The sequence below is a fragment of the Paroedura picta genome, chromosome 1, assembly GCF_049243985.1.
Source record: "Paroedura picta isolate Pp20150507F chromosome 1, Ppicta_v3.0, whole genome shotgun sequence".
Classification (NCBI taxonomy): Eukaryota; Metazoa; Chordata; class Lepidosauria; order Squamata; family Gekkonidae; genus Paroedura; species Paroedura picta.
This window is the reverse complement of record NC_135369.1, coordinates 169645102-169661920: the sequence shown is the minus strand read 5'-3', so window position 1 is coordinate 169661920 and position 16819 is coordinate 169645102. Positions and strand designations below refer to the sequence as shown.

Below are 16819 nucleotides of genomic sequence, written 5' to 3'. Positions count from 1 at the left end.
ACTTACCATGGCTAATAACTACTACTACTATTACTACTACCACTAGTGCTACTACTATTTATTGGTTTTGTATCCCGCCCCTCACCAGCGTATCGGGGAGGCTAACAACATCATTAAAATGCAATATAAATATCTTGAAATAGTGAAAAACATGCAATGAAAAGACTGGACAACTAAATCTAGCTCCTAACGGCCACCGGCATAAGTTCACCCGGTTGGTTTGTGGAACAATTTCCAGTGCTGTAACGGAAGGCGGGGGAGTAAGTAGGGGGAGGCCCATCCCTCATGAATTTGCTTAATCCCCTTTTCGAAGAATTCAAAAACACAACGCGGAGGAGCTGGAAAATAACAACAAAACTAGATACAAAGCAGTCCCAGTTAGATGTAACCATGCTCCATTTAGACACTGAGAAATAGAAAACACATTCTCATATTGCACGTTATGCCTTCATAGGAAATGATTTTTCACGGTACATACATTTAAACAGATACACACCTGATTCCACTGTTTCGCTAAATACAATGAGAAGTAATTCTTTTATTCTTGGTAAATTGCAAATGCATAATCCCACATGCATAATCCCCAGAATTACAGCTCATCTCCAGACCACAGAGGTCAGTTCCTATGGAGAAAATGGATGCTTTGGAGGGTGGATGCTATGGCAATGGGCCCCACTGAGGTCTCCATCCCCAAATCTCTAGGCCAGTGGTTCTCTGAACTGAGAAACCCCGGGGGGAAAAACAATTTATATACAATCATGAACAATGGATCTTCACGCCATTGGTCAGTTTAGGTTTACTTTCTGTGAAAGAACATTTGCATCATTGTATGGTTGGGGGTCACCACAACATGAGGAACTGTATTGAAGGGTTGCAGCATCAAGAACCACTGCTCTAGGCATTTCCCAACCTGCATCTGGCAACCCTCCCCTCTACCACCACCACCAGAGGCCATGGAGAATCTGGCAACCCAACCACCAACACAGCTGCCATCATGAATGCTAACATTAAAAAATCAGCAGCCAACAGTGGGTAAAGAACTTCCATTAAAATCTTCACAGTTAGGGGCAATTTGAAAAAAAAAACACCTATTTTTTCCTTGGGGTCTAAAAGCCTGCAAATCTGAACATTTATGGGAAGAGAGATGCAAAGTCTTGGCACCATTGCAGGAAAGGTCTCCACCTTTGCTTCTGCCCATGGAGCTCACAGAGCAGAGCTTCCAATAAAGACCATCTTAACTGGTACTCAGTCGCTTCAGTATTCTGATTACATCATGGTGGCTACAGGAGGTGAGCCAGTTTGGTGTAGTGGTTAGGAGTGCGGACTTCTAATCTGGCATGCTGGGTTCGATTCTGCGCTCCCCCACATGCAACCAGCTGGGTGACCTTGGGCTCGCCACGGCGCTGATAAAACTGTTCTGACTGAGCAGTGATATCAGCGCTCTCTCAGCCTCACCCATTTCACAGGGTGTCTGTTGTGGGGAGAGGAATGGGAAGGCGACTGTAAGCCCCTTTGAGCCTCCTTCGGGTAGGGAAAAGCGGCATATAAGAACCAACTGTTCTTCTTCTTCTTCTTCTTGTTCTGACAATTGTGTGGAATGGTGGAGCTGCATTCATATCTCTTGGTTCTTTTGCTGGAGAACAATACCACCACCTCTTTGCAAAGTCGTTGAAGAATAGAAGTAATCTCAGATGAAACAAGATGAGCTACTTCTTGGGGGGGGGATTAGAGCAAGGTGGTATGGGTCCCCCTTGGCATCGGCACCTGAACATCTTGGTGCCGAACATCTTGGTTTCCCCCCCCCCCCAATACTCACCTTGCAAGGGCCTTCCCGTTTTAAGGAGAACCATGGTTTTCTTGCCATCTATCAAGGTTTTGTTGTATTGTAGTGACTGGGGTTTTAATGGGGTTTTATTGGGTTTTATCGTATGGATTGTTTTGTGCGATGAGCCGTGAGCCAATTTTCTTTTCTTTTCTTCCAAATAAATCAAGTTTAGTGGTTGATTTATTCGCTTCCTATGATGTACAAGAGCCTCTTGTGGTGCAGAGTGGTAAGGCAGCAGACATGCAGCCTGAAGCCCTGCCCATGAGGCTGGGAGATCGATCCCAGCAGCTGGCTCAAGGTTGACTCAGCCTTCCATCCTTCCGAGGTCGGTAAAATGAGTACCCAGCTTGCTGGGGGGTAAGTGGTAATGACTGGGGAAGGCACTGGCAAACCACCCCGTATTGAGTCTGCCATGAAAACGCTTGATGGCGTCACCCCAAGGGTCAGACACGACCCAGTGCTTGCACAGGGGATACCTTTACCTTTATGATGTACAATCATGTCTGAACAAAGGAGCCACCGAAATAAACGTCGTGGGCTTGAAGCTGAATTCAGAAAACCAACGACAGCTGGATTCAAGCCAAGAGAACTGAGCCTGTGACAAGGACAGAGGGGCACGAGGGGGTGGCAGGCTGTGCTGGTCTTTCGGAGATGGCATGTTCCGACGGACTCTCCCTTTACAGCATTTTCCTCTTCTCGAACTCCTTGTACGTAGTGGAGCCGAGACATGCTGACGACGACACCAGCATTCTGCAGGGCAGCAATTTTCTCTTTCGCTCCCCCTTTCCCACCAGCAAGGATGGCCCCGGTGTGCCCCGTCCTCCTGCCGGGAGCCGATTTTCAAGAGTGGCGGGCTATAAATCCAATAAATAAATAAATAAAATTATGATAACCCACTCCATGTCTCTAAGCACAGTTAAAGGCATACATAGATTGTTGCCCAAAGCCTTTTATGAAGATGAGCCTGTTTTGCAACACAAAATTCAAGTCAAAATGTCTTTGAAGAGAAAAAAAAATGTCACTAACAAATTAACGACGGTGCGTTCTTTTAAGGCAAGGGCTCGTTTTCAACCAACTTGAAGAAAATTGCAAACTGAAGCGGCCAAAACCAATTTTGAACTGGTTTTATTGAAACAGCTGGTCTGGTGTTGCCTCGTTTTCATGGCCCGGTGTCCAAAGCTGTCCATAGCAAGTTAATAGTTATTGCTCTTGAAAGTATCATAATCAGGAAAGCAGCAATATGGAAGACACCACAGATGCCGACTCTGTGCCCATAGCCAGAGTAAATTATTTGCCTCCAGTTGTGGAAAATCTTCCAAACACTCCATATGGTCTAAAATCTTCTCTACAGCCAGGAACACCTCTCCTTTTGGCAGGTCCCGTGTACTTTTTGGACTGCACTGCGCACTGCTGAAGTTCAGAGTGGAAGTTAGGAGAGATGCACATGAGGATTTTGCGACACGTAGCCCTGAAATGGGCTTATGGGCTCACGTAGCAGGACCCCAAATGATTCTGTGACATGTTCAGACTGGACTTTTTGGTATACGCACAATATATTAAAAGTCGAGTGCACCAAAATATTGACCTCGTAGAGATTAAGTTCACTGAAAGTGGAAGATGAAGGATGACAGTTCGGATGTTACCTTTGGACACTAAGATATGCATTTACTCTTGCGAGGACTGGGATGTCCCAGGAGAAAAAAATGTGTCCCAATATTGTAGATCATGACCAAATACTTATGAGCTGTTAATCTAATCTTAGGGCCAAATTTAACACAAGATTTGGCCTAAGCCTCTCTCAGTGACTTGAGAATTCCACACACTTTAGCTTACATCCTCCTAAATCAGCAGCGAATATATAAAAACAGGTTCCTCAGGAGTAGGGATAGGGCCAAATGTAAGAAACAACAGACACTCTGAGAGAGATGCACACGTTTCAGATCAGAACAGAGATGCCAGTCCTCAAATAGAACCTGGGGATCCCCTGAAATTATAGCTCATCTCCAGACTAAAGAGATCAGTTCCCTTGGTGGAAATGGCTGCTTGGGGGAAGGTGGACTCCCTAGAGTTATACTCCATTATACTCCTTGCCCCAAATCTTACCTACTCCAGATCCATTCCCAAAGACTCCAGATATTTCCCAACCCAGAGCTGGCAAGTCTAGATCACAAGGCGCTACTCTAATTATCACAAAAAATTAGCACTCCTACGTTTGAAAAAATGTGTGCATATTAATTCACTCATTTATCAAGGTTATTTCCATTGACTTGGGCAGTGATAGATAGAAAGGTACCCGACATCATATTGGAGCCCAACATAGCAAATCTATTGACACCTTCAAGGTGTTAAAAATATAATATTTCCCTCAATGGTTTCCTCAAATCTGCATCGAAGAGGAGCTTTCTCTTCCTTCCTAACCGTAAGGTCATCCCAGCTCTTGGTGGTCAGCTGACAGGAAGGTATAGGCGCTTGCTGAAGCTATTGTCGAACATAGCACAGAGGAATATCCCTTATTTTCCCTGAGCAACAATCATCTATGTCAATCTGAGGTGGAACCCCATCTCCTCTGATGCCTCACTGTACCTGCTCTTAGTCTGCAATCCCAAATCCACTTTGTAATGCTCCTCCTTGAGGAAAGGGCACCCCGGAAACAGCATGGGAGGTCACTGGAAGTGAGCAGTGGGAAGGGTTAGGGTGGCCGGATCCAGGTAGGTGGAATATTCCTGGAGACAGGTGGACAGAGTCTAGGGAGGACCTCAGTGGGGTACAATGCCATAGAATCTACCCTCCAAAGCAGCCATTTTCTCCAGGGGTACTGATCGCTGCAGTTTGAAGATGCCCTGTAATTCCAGGGGATCCCCAAGGTCCCACGTGGAGGCTGGCATCCCTAAGAAGAGGGAATCAGTGATCCCCCTTCTCATTCACGGAAAGCCTTCTGCTGGATCCAAGTCTTCATATTCAAACAGTTAATTTAGTCTCTCCTGTAGTCAGTGACATCACAGAATCACAGAATCATAGAGTTGGAAGGGGCCATACAGGCCATCTAGTTCAACCCCCTGCTCAACGCAGGATCAGCCCTAAGCATCCTAAAGCATCCAAGACCACTAAGACCTCAACATTTTCCAGAACAAATTTGAAAAGCCTCCACTGATACGCCCAGCGAGGAACTGGTAGCTCCTGTATTGTGAGTGACCAGCTTTTCTTCAAAGGTACAGACCAGGGAACCTTTCCAAGGCAATATATCTGTGTATATGATGAATTTCAATTCAATTTCTTTTACAATTCTTTTATATACCAGAAGGAACAACCATAATGGCTTCTAGATAAATTCCGTTTTCATTGAGTTCATCAGTGGTTGAGTCCTCCAATCCTAAATTCAAAATGTACAGATTATTATCCATATTAGTCAAATTAAACAATGCAGCAAAGAATTACTTCAAATACACATACCTCCAGAAACCTCCAAAAACAGTTTGTTGTATCAAAGGTGGCAAAATCCTATCGCCTTTCATATAAAATTAACAACACAAGTATACATCTAATCTGCTATATATCAATATTTGAATTGATATTGTTAATCTGTTGATTTTCCATTGTGAACCTTTCTTTTTTTGTAATGTAATTTCTTCAAAGGTACATCAAGAAAACCCAGAACTTTTTTACACCTAGAAGATAGTCCTTGAGTGGCACAGGCAGCTAGGGAATTTAATTGCATTCATCAATAATTTGGTTCCACTTTGTCATGAAGAAAAAAACAAAACACGAAATCATTCTCCCTGCAGATTAAGACAAGCACAAATATAGCACCGGATGATCTCCATATGGCACGGACATTTTTGTGAAAGAATTCTTCTTTTATCAAGTGTTTTTGGGCCCAACTCCCATCCAACTGGCCATGCCAAAGTACAGCATATGTGAAGTCCAAAATTCAAAGCAGAATTTCCAAAACCAGCAGATTGTTTCATTTTTATGATGTTATTGGGAAGAAGAAGAGGAAATTCCACAATGAAAGAACAGCTGGGGCAGTTTTTTTATGTCCCTTTACTAAAAAGGGCAGGGGGTAAGGGAAGGGGATTCCTTGGCTGAAGTTTTGCGAACTAGATTACATCCATCATTTGATAGGATCAATTTAACTCAGGAATCCTGCAAAGAGTGCAGCATATCAGCCTGTTAAAGCATGGCTTCTCTTACTGCCTACAGCGGTGGTTCTCAACCTGGGGGTCGACATTGCTCCTCTTCCATTTTATCCACACAACAGCCTTGCGGGGTAGATCGAGATAGAGCGTTTTCCTGTCTGGAGCAGCGGAAAAGAGAGAGATCGGCATGGTAGGACAAGAGGCAGAACAGAACTGAGAAACCCCAGGGAAAAAAAACAATTTATATACAATCCATGAACCATGGATCTTCACGCCATTGGTCAGTTTTGGTTTAATTTCTGTGAAAGAACACTTGCATAATTTTATGGTTTGGGATCATCACAACATGAGGGACTGTATTAAAGGTTTGCGGCATTGGGGAGGTTGAGAACCACTGGTCAATAGCCATCTTGGTGTAGTGGTTAACGGTGGTGGCTTCTAATTTGGAGAGTCGGGTTTAATCCCTCCCCCCTTTCTCCACATGCAGCCAGCTGGGTGACCTTGAGCTAGTCACAGTTCTCAGAGTTCTCTCAGCCCCACCTCCCTCACAGGGTGTCTGTTGTGGGGAGAAGAAGGGAAGGCAACTGTAAGCCGCTTTGAGACTCCTTTGGGCGGTGAAAAGCGGACCAGCTGGAGTGTCTAAAGTGGGCCCCAGGTTGAAAGTGAAGTCTGTTGACCGATCTGAACAGAGGGCACCAGTACTTGGCTGCTTATCCTACATTTAATCTACTGTCTTTTTCTTTTTTTCATCCATGATTCCGCGGAAGCTCTACCACCCGGAAGAAGGGAATTTTTTGTCAGTACTTTTACACTTTCTCGATCGGTCATGCCAGCGCAGTCCACTGCAGGAAACCTTCATTATTTTCCTAGAAACTCTTTAAACATAAACATCCTGTTGATAGCCATCTCAGATTCTTCTAGTGTTTTTGCAGCAGCTGCCATAGTTGTGTGGTATCTGAATTCTCCACTCGTATCTTACGGAAGTTTCATTTGATAATGTGTTCAAGATTTTTTAAAGGCAGAATGTGCATGGGAAGATTTAGGGAAGCGAGGACTGCAATTAAACCATTTTGTTTCCCGTTTGGGAAACTGAATCACGAAGTGTGGTACGGTTGAAAAATATACTGTATATACTCGCATATAAGCCGAGGCACCTGATTTTGCCACAAAATCTGGGCAAACTTATTGACTTGCATATAAGCCGAGGGTAGGAAATGTTCCATCATCACAGGCTCCCCCATCCAGCCTCCCCCCCCCCAACAAATACAGAAAAGACAAGAGGATGAATAGCTGCTGGTTTTTGTACCCCGCTTTTCACTAACCAAAGAAGTCTCAAAGCGGCTTACAATTGACTTCCCTTCCTCGATGCCAGACACCCTGAGAGAGCTCTGACAGAACTGCTCTGTAAGAACAGCTCTGGCAGGAGAACCAAACGGTGCCCCCCAGGCCAGCAAACCAGAACAATACCCAAAGTTGGCAACCTACTACAACAAGTACAACAGCTACCAAACTGGGAGAATGGACAACTCTAACTACAACTGCAGTGTCCCCCCCCAGAACAAAACACTGGAATAAAGAACTGTAAAACTGAACATTGAAAGAAAGAACTGTAAACATCAACTTTTAAAAGAAACACAAGTCAGAGCAAGATCAGCTTGAGGCACACATTTGCAAAAGGCAATGCAACGATTGGCTGGCTGGAACAGGCTGTTATTTCAATTACCATATATACTGCATATAAGCTGAAAAGGGCTTTTTCGGTGTTTAAAAAGGTGCTGAAAAACTAGGCTTATACGCATGTATATAGGGTACATACTTATGAATCATGCAGCATGGATGAAATATGCATCTGCATGACTGGGTCTGAGTCTTTTATAGACTTAGTTTTTAGATTTGACTGTAGCTATGATTCTGTCGATAGATTATCAGCGATTAAATCAGGGTAGCCAGGGCAGAGTCTGCACTTACTTTGTTTATTCCATTGTCAATCCTGTTGAATCCAGATCGCTTTGAACTCGGGTCTTCCTCTTCCCCCCCCCCCCTCCATTGAAACAGGAAAGTGTTCTGCACGTGGTTAGGGTAGTTCAGAAGGGTGGGGGGGGAGCCAAGCCTCTTTCTTTTCTTGGAAGGGGGGGAGAGGATACAAAAAGGCAGAGAAGGGAGAAAAAATCCAGGACCGACAGAAGTTGAGAGAAATTAGGGGCTTCTCCTTTAAGGCAAGCTTGTCACATGACCAGGTGTGGCCTATCAGAGGTTCTCTACCACGGAGCTTGCTTTCCCAATCCGGATTTGAAAAATATTGAGGGTTAAAAGCACTCTAAGATATTGCACAATAAAGGTAGGGTCACTCCGGATCAATCCTTCTTGCTGCGGAAGGAAAATTTAAATTGCCCAAAATCCAAACGGAAATTGCATTCTGTGTAGATGGCAGGGACTGAATTGACCTGGGATTGGAATAAAAGCTCCGTGCAGTTTACACCTAAGTTTCTCTGGCCACCAGTGGGGGATGGGGGATCTGTCAACACTACATTGGGAAACTCCTTGATATTTGGGGATGGAGCCAAAGGAGGACAGGGTCCTCAACAGGGTACAATTCCACGGAGTTCATCTTCCAAAGTATCCATTTTCTTCAAGGGAAGTGATCTCTGTGGTCTGGAGAGGAGCAATAATTCTGGGGGCTCCCTGGGTCCCATCTGGAGGTTGGCATCCCTAGATTGTGTTGAGGAAACTTTCCATGGGTGACGTCTGAACCAGTTTTCCTTCTAATATAATCTCTCCTCTTTTGCTTTTAGCTGACTTTTTACTATGGAGCTACAGACCCGTGGTGCCCTGTGCGTTACTACGAAGAGATGAAGGCAGAGTTTCCAGAGGGGGACATCCGATTGTGCGAAAAAGGAATCCGACACGCTTTTGTTCTTGGAGCCAGCAAGGAAGTGGCTGCTATGATTACGGAGTGGGTACAGGACGATCTAGCCAGACTGTGAAAGGTGAAGCAGGGGATAAAGTCAACGGTTGTGAGAGGCTACCTATGCTTTGTGAACGTGTAATTGTACTTGAGAAGGTTTGCTCCCCTCATTTCCCCTGTGCAACGTGGCTTCTTTCCTGTTGAGGGTGTAGCATGACATTAATGCTGTCCCATCGACAGGGTGAAATGCCTTCAATATGGATGCAAGTGCCTGCCGTGGATTTTGTCAAATGTAAAACCAGAATTTTAAAAACACATGGTAGTAGTCCAGGGGCCGTGGCCAGTGCATGTTAAAAACAAAGGTTGGAGCCAGCTTGGTGTAGTGGTTAGGAGTGCGGACTTCTAATCTGGCAAGTTGGGTTTGATTTCCCGCTTCTCCCCCACATGCAGCCAGCTGGGTGACCTTGGGCTCGCCACAGCACTGATAAAGCTGTTCTGACTGAGCAGTAATATCAGGGCTCTCTCAGCCTCACTCACCTCACAAGGTGTCTGTAGTGGGGAGAGGAAAGGGAAGGCGACTGTAAGCCGCTTTGAGACTCCTTCAGGTAGAGAAAAGCATCATATAAGAGCTAATACTACTACTTCTTCAGTAATATTGGGGCTCTCACAGCCTCACCTCCCTCACAGGGTGTCTGTTGTGGGGAAAGGGAAGGCAATTGTAAGCCGCTTTGAGTCTCCTGATAGAGAAAAGCGGCATATAAGAACCAACTCTTCTTTTTCTACAATGACAAAGAGTAGGTTTTCAAACCCTGCTTTTCCCTACCTTAAGGCGTCTCAAAGCGGGTCATAACCGCATTCCCTTCCCGTCCTGTCAGTTGCAGGGCAAGGGGCAGTTCCCTTTGCTCGATGATGTTATTGAACATGAGCCCACGCCTGTATGTGGTTGCAGCACCAAGGAATTAGTTTTGTGTGTGAAACAGCCATGACTGGTCACGTTCCATAGTCTTCCAAGGCTTCCAAGTCCTCTCAAATGCCAGGCCTGAAAAGCAGGTCATTGTCGCATTTAGCTGTGGGTCACTGAGTGCACAAGTTTTTTAAGTGATGTCCGTGTACGTGTGAATCAGCCCAATATCAAGGTGTCAAAGAACTATAGCACAATACAAGGAAAGCAGAACAAATTTAGAGTTCAGGGGCGGCTTTAAGACCAACAAAGTTTGATTCAAGGGATGAGCTTTCATGTGAACGCACACTTCCTCAGATACAATGTCATGGAATGGAAGTTATAATTTCATAATTATAGGCAAATCGTAAGAGCAAATTAACATAAGCCTAATGAAAATGGTTGACAGATTCCAAACAGGAAAAATCAGCCATTCGGATTTGTTTGTATTCACTGGCGATTGAATTGCATGGACAGCATTTGGGGTTCAAAGGTGCTTACATAGGAGAATCATGAGCAAATATATAATTAGTTGCTGATGACAACTAGGTGAGACCGTACCTAAGATGGAGGCATCTTAGGGTATTGCCTTCCTCTGCTGATATATTTTCTTAACTAATGTCCATTAGCACACAGCACCGAGCCCTAAATGCCCCAATGTCTTCCCTTTTCGAAAAAGATTCTTTTCTCAGAGACTTGCATAAGATTTACGTTTTCTACAATTACTTTTTCTATATAATAGAGAGCGAGAGAGAAATATCCTTCAGTAAGGACCCATTCCAACCTATATTAGAAACAGTTCAGAGGTAATATAATCCAAAAACGAGAAAGTTCTCTTTCTCATCTCTTTCATATCCAAGAACAGCCTTTAAAAATATCCTTTTTTTATTTTTGGACTTTTTAAATGATTATTTTATAAGATATAAAATGAAGGGAAGTGGTGGGTATCCAGCCAGCCACAGACTTTGGAGGATTGTCCTGCTCTCCCCTCCTGCTACAGCCTCCTGTCTCCCCCCCCCCCCCAATTTGGTTCATGATCTGCCAAAAGGAGGTGTGAACCCTCTCTTCTGCAAACAGAAATACCTTTCAGACAGAGGAACCGCACAACTGGAGGCAGGCCATGATAAAGCTCTTTATTTTTTATTTATTATTTAAATTTATTGACCGCCATGCCTGGGCCACACCATCTCATGGAGGTTTATAATAAAACCTTGATAAAACTGCAGAAATTCCCAGGTGGCATAACCCATCCTACTCACTCCCCACCCTTGCCAGTCCATCACCCCTACACCCACTACCAGCCCGCCTCAGGGCATCCTAAAGAGGGATCCTTGATCTTCCACAACCCGGCCTCAACCGAATGCCTGGTGGAGGCTTGCAGGCTATCTTGCCTGTAGTTATTTCCAGGAAACCACTAGAGTCCTGTTCTCACAACCAGTAAATGTGGTGGTAATGTCCGTTTCTGAGCTGTGCTATTTCAGACAACACATAATGGCTCGTGTTACTGAACCCCATACAAAAAGGCATGCAATGTCATTGGGTTTGGAGAAAGGTACTCAAGAGAAAGGCAAATATATCAGATTTCTAAATAAATGAGATCCTTGGATGTCAAAAACTCACCATTAATATTGTTTGGGCAGGCCACCTTTTTGTATGGAGATACGTTCAGTCTCAGATGACTTTCCCTACACTCTGGAATGGTTATGCTCTAGGAACAGGTTTACCTCATCTGGTTAGGGTGAGAACTGGGCATAATGTTAACCAGAGGTCCTTCGCTAACCACTTTGGAATCATGTCTTGGTGCTAATGGGGACTGAAAAACCATACATCTCTAGGATTTATTCTATAATTTCCAAATATGTGTAATGTGAAAAGGTTACCTTCTTGAGCTAGTTTGTGGCTCACCAAATTCATCTTTTCCCACTTTCAACCAACTGATTTAAACCAACTAACTGTCCACTTCCTTACTCATTTCCCTGGGCAGATTAAACAGCAATTGATAGTTACATCTGCAACTCTTGACATTTGAATAGATACAGGCACTAAAATGTACATAACAGTTCTTGCCTCAATGGCCCAAACCACCTCAATGTGCAATATTTTCATATAGCACAGGTAGCTTTAACCATTCAAGTTGCATGAGGACAAGTCACACTCTACCTTATTGGCCCTCAGGAGTGTCCATTCTCTCATGGTGGGCCAATGGCGGGTATGCCCCACCCCTGGTCTCTTCCTCTGCCTCCTTTCTGCTGGAAGAACAGCCATCCCTCTCTGCTGGCCCACTTCCCAAGGGTAAGCTGGGAGGGATGAAGAGTCAGAGGGGGGCAGGAGACACAGGAAAGGCTGCCCTGCAGCACCACAGGGGCCATCGCAGCCTTTTGGCATATCACTGAGCCTGAGCCGAGGGGAGGGGCCATGGAAAATGGAGAGAATGCCACCTACCAGCCCCATAGAGTCCAGGGCAGCCTTTGGACACGCCTCCATTTGTGTCCTCCCCCCCTAATTGGGGAGGTGCAGGAGAATATTTTTCCTTCCTTCTGTCCTTTCTTCCTCCCTTCCTCCCTCCTTCTTGCAATCTTTCGATTTTTCTCCTTTCCTCTCCCCTTCTTTTCTTCCTTCCTCTTTCTCTCCTTCCCTCTCTCTCTCTCTCCCTTCCTTCCTTCCTTCCTTCCTTCCTTCCTTCCTTCCTACCCTTCCTTTCATTATTCCCTTCTCCCTTCTTTTCCTCTTTCCTTTTTTTCCCATCTCTCTCCCCCTTTTCTTCTTTCCTTTTTTCTGTCTTCCTTTCTTCCTTCGTTTGTTTCTCCTGCCCTTCTCCCTCCCTCCCTCCCTCTCTTTGTTCCTTTCCTTCTTTCCTTCTCCCTTTTCCTTCCTTCTTTGTTTCTTTCCTTCTTCCTTCCAGATGTTTTCTCCAGAGGAAGTGATGACTGGAGACCAGTTATCCCTGATATCCAAGCCCCTGCCTGGAGGCCAACATCAGACCCAGCCCTTGAGATTAGACTCTCCTACTCTTTAACCACTTCAGCATGCTGGATCTCAAGTTGGAGCAGGGAGCAGGGGGAGGAGGGCCAGAAACCAGGAAGGACACAGTACTGGTGTGTGTCCTGGCACCCTTTGTATTCCTGGGTGCCATGGGCTTTGCCCCTAGTTTATGTAATAACGTTGCACTTTCAGTGTGTGTATCAGGCTATTCAACCCTTATGGGAGATGTGTTGAGATCTCAAATGTGGGGAGCTTTAAAGGAAGTCATCCCATTTTGATGGAGATGTGTTTGCATCTTTGGCTGGAATAGATAACAAAATCTAGCCATTTGTCATTATAATCATTCAACCACAGGCCCTTCTTTTAGTTTTGACCTCAGTACATGTGAAGACATGAAACTGCCTTATACTCAATCAGACCATCAGTCCATCAAAATCAGTATTGTTTACTCAGACTGGCAGCGGCCCTCCGTGGTTTTTATTTTGCCTCCTGCCTAGTCCTTTTAACTGGAGATGCTGGGGATTGAACCTGGGACCTTCTGCATGTCATGCAGGTACACTACCTACCATTGAGCCACAGCCCCTCCCTTACTCATCGAGCCCCTTAGGGTTAAGTGTCAAAAGGATCTGCAGTTCTTAACACTAATCCCATTAAAACAAGTATCGCTGTCCATTTATTACGGTTAAGTCACAGCAGAGATGAGATTGTTTGAACCTTGGTCTTCTCGGTTCACAAGTGTGGTAGGTCCCTCAAGATCAGTTAGGAACGAAGAGCTGCAGGATTATTTGTTCTAAAGCAAGAAGCAGTTGTCTTAAGTCGGGGCTGAAAATATCCGGGCATATAGAAGAGGGGTGCAAAGAAGGATCATGATAAGATCAGGAATGAAGTTCAGTTGTTCTTGTGACATGATGGTGTCGAATTGTTAGTGATTACATCCAAAAGGTTGCCAGCATAGCGCCCTGGGGGGGGGAATAAAAGCTGGTTGGAGGAGGAGGCACTCGGGGGGGGGGACGGGACAAACAGCTTAAAGGCCTCCTGGTAAATAGAAAGCAAATCCCTAAAATGCATTAAATTGGATGCCACTCCAGATGGGTAAAAACAGAGTGCCACTAGAGAATTGGCCCTGGCTAGTATTTGGATGGGAGACCTCCAAGTATTTGGATGGACCTCCTCCCAGGAACACCAGGGGTAAGGCACAGAGACAAGAAATGGCAAACCACCTCCGAACGTCCCCTTCTTGGCCACCGGACAATCCTTGGGTCTGTGGCTATACTACACACATGGCATACGATGAATGGATGGATGGATGGATGCTTATAGGAGTTGAATGAATGAATGAATGAATGAATGAATGACGATTTCTGTAGGGGTTCCCAAAGTGGGTGGTACACCCCCCTGGGGAGTGGTGAAAGAATCCGGGGGGGGGGGTTAAAGGATTTGGGGGCAGTAAGGGAGCAGTGATGAATTTGGGGGCAGTAGGGGGCAGCAGTCTGACACTTCCTGCAGCTGCATTTTCCTAGCAAGAGGCATTCCATGGGGGCTTGCTATAACCTCCCCCTGGAGTGGTGACCCTGGATTTCCTTGATGGTCTCCCACCCCAGTGCTGACCAGGGCCAACCCCGCTTTACTTCCTGAAGAAAACGACAGCTTCAGAAGGTTGGCTAGGTGGGATCCTATCCCTGCTGAGCTCTTTCCCCTCTTCAGACTCTCCTTCCCTCACTCCAGCTCAAATCTACAGGACTTTCTTTGTCCATGGTTGGCAACCCTTCCCCAAAAGTCTCCATCTCTGGGAGGCTGGAAAAGCCTTTTCCTGCTTGTTCCTGGCCATGGGATTTTCCACTGCTTGCTTCTCTCCTTCCCCATCTTCCCAATGAGGAACGAAAGTGACTTTCAAAGATGACTTTTGCAGACTCAAATATTTTCCCCAGACAAGTGTAGACAATACAGTGTGTTTTGAATTTGCAGTAGGCCTAACAACAGGAAAGATGTATGTATTCTTATGTTGGGGGGGGCATCGAGGATATCGCCTGGGACCCAAAGGGTCGGTAGCCCGAAAAAGTTTGGGATCTCCCGCATTACTACAACCCGTGCAATCATATAGAAGTGTGGTGAGGTTTTTAGAGTGATGTGCTTGAGGACATCTCTCTCCAACGCTGCCGTTCTTCACAGGCTTCAAGTACGGAGGAAGCAGCTTCCGTGACGGTCACTGAACTGGGCAAGGACGGTGATTCCAGCCAACAGTATGGCAATAATAAGGCACTTGTCCCTTTGAGCCAGAGCATTGGATGGGATCCTTAGTCAACTAGGTGGCTCTTGACTGTCTCGAGTGTTCTGATCCATGTATAAAAAAAACTACTTGTGCAACTAAGAATATTATTGTTCAATAAAATCTTGGTGCTAAGAACATTGATTTAGGTTAATGTATGATGGATGGACTCATTTTAACCAAAACGTTTCCCCCTCCCCCTTTGCTAAGGAACTGATATAATATCACTGATCTTGAAGGTACTTATAGATTCAAGTGGGTAGCCATGTTGGTCTGAAATAGCACAACAGAAACAGAGTCCAGTAGCACCTTTAAGACCAACAAAGATTTATTCAAGGCGTGAGCTTTCCAGTCTGACGAAGGGTGCTTGCACTCGAAAGCTCACGCCTTAAATAAATCTTGGTTGGTCTTAAAGGTGCTACTGGACTCTATTTTTCTTGAATGTGCTTGGGTGATCTCCTTGGGACCCACTGTGACTCAACCATTTTATTTTCTCTTCAGATACAGTTGTTACTATATTTGTGTGTGACTTTCTGAGCCAGCGTGGTCTAGTGGTGGCGAGCGGCAGCCTCTAATCGGAGAACCGGGTTTGATTCCCCACTCCTGCTCCACATGCTCGGTGACCTTGGACTAGTCACAGCTCTCTCAGAGCTCTTCTCAGCCTCACCTACCACGCAGGGTGCCTGTGGTGGGAAGAGGAGGGGCCCCACTTTGAGACTCCTTCGAGTAATACAAAGCAGGGTACAAAAACCCAGCTCTCCTTTATTGTCCGTTATGATAAGCCAGGAAATATGTCTGGATTCACACAGCAGGCTGGCCTACATGAACATGGCAGGGAACCCCAGCTCTTGGTTGAAAGCCTCTTGCCTCTATAGAGAGCTCCATGCACTCTGCCCATTCTAAGGCAGTTCCACCTGCGTATATTTCAGGTGTCGGGGCAGAGGCAGGCAGATCCTTTGTTACCCCAGGTGAGTCTTGTCAAGCCGCTGCTCTTGAGGCCCCTGGCTGCCCAGAACCAGTTGAATCTGGTGGCCCCTACAATCCCATTCCTCTTGTCCGGGGTCCGAGCCAAGTGGTTTTGCCTGCACTGAAGGGGTTGCTTTGTCCAACTTGCTCTGGGACTTGCGCCAACACCCCCCCCCCCCCCCGTTTTCTCCTGTGTGCAATTTCAAATGTGCAGTTGGTAAATCTGGCTGCAGCCCTGGCCTCCCTGTCTCATTGCAATTAACTGGGTGCAGTTGCCAAAATTTAGCGATTCTTCATCGGCATGCAAAAGAAAGAAAAAAGGAGCACTTCTGTCCTCTCATGTTACCTTCTGAAACATTTTCGTCGCTGCAAATTAGCATATTAAACAAAATAAGGGCAGACAGTATAGTCCATAGACATTTAATTCGAGTTTGAAGAATGTACAGATTCAAAATGCCCCCCCCCCAAAAAAGAAAATTCCACAGCAGTGCAATTTCTAAACACCTGGATACAGAGTGTATTGTTTAGGAATGACATACATGTCCAGAAGATATGAGTAAGATATTGCTCTCAACAACTAAACAAGCGAGAGGCACGCTCAACAGATAATTTATCATTTTGCAGTTGTTCCCATTCACGGCTTTCGTTTTGAGGGCCTCCCGCGTCAGATGTGGTGGATTCTTCTCCTTCCCCTGCCTCCCCAAGGCTTGCTTATCCACCAACAAGCATTTTTGTCTCAGCACGAGACACGGAACAAATTTCATCGTCGCTCGAGTGCCTTAAACCTTTGTTGGAACGA

At 45.5% G+C, this 16819-nt stretch overlaps 1 protein-coding gene across 2 annotated transcripts in view; it reads left to right on the top strand.

Annotated features, from left to right (window-relative positions):
- The window catches only part of LDAH (lipid droplet associated hydrolase), a 132052-nt gene extending 116860 nt beyond the window's left edge, over positions 1 to 15192 (top strand). The window contains exons 7-8 of one of the 2 annotated variants that reach the window (XM_077311649.1): positions 8754 to 8948; positions 14958 to 15192. In XM_077311649.1, coding sequence (XP_077167764.1) covers positions 8754 to 8945 — 192 coding nt within the window. In that variant the 3' untranslated portion in view covers positions 8946 to 8948; positions 14958 to 15192. Of the gene's footprint in view, positions 1 to 8753 lie in introns of both variants that reach the window. The other variant, XM_077311639.1, reaches the window with a different exon arrangement.
- Positions 15193 to 16819: the final 1627 nt, after the last annotated feature.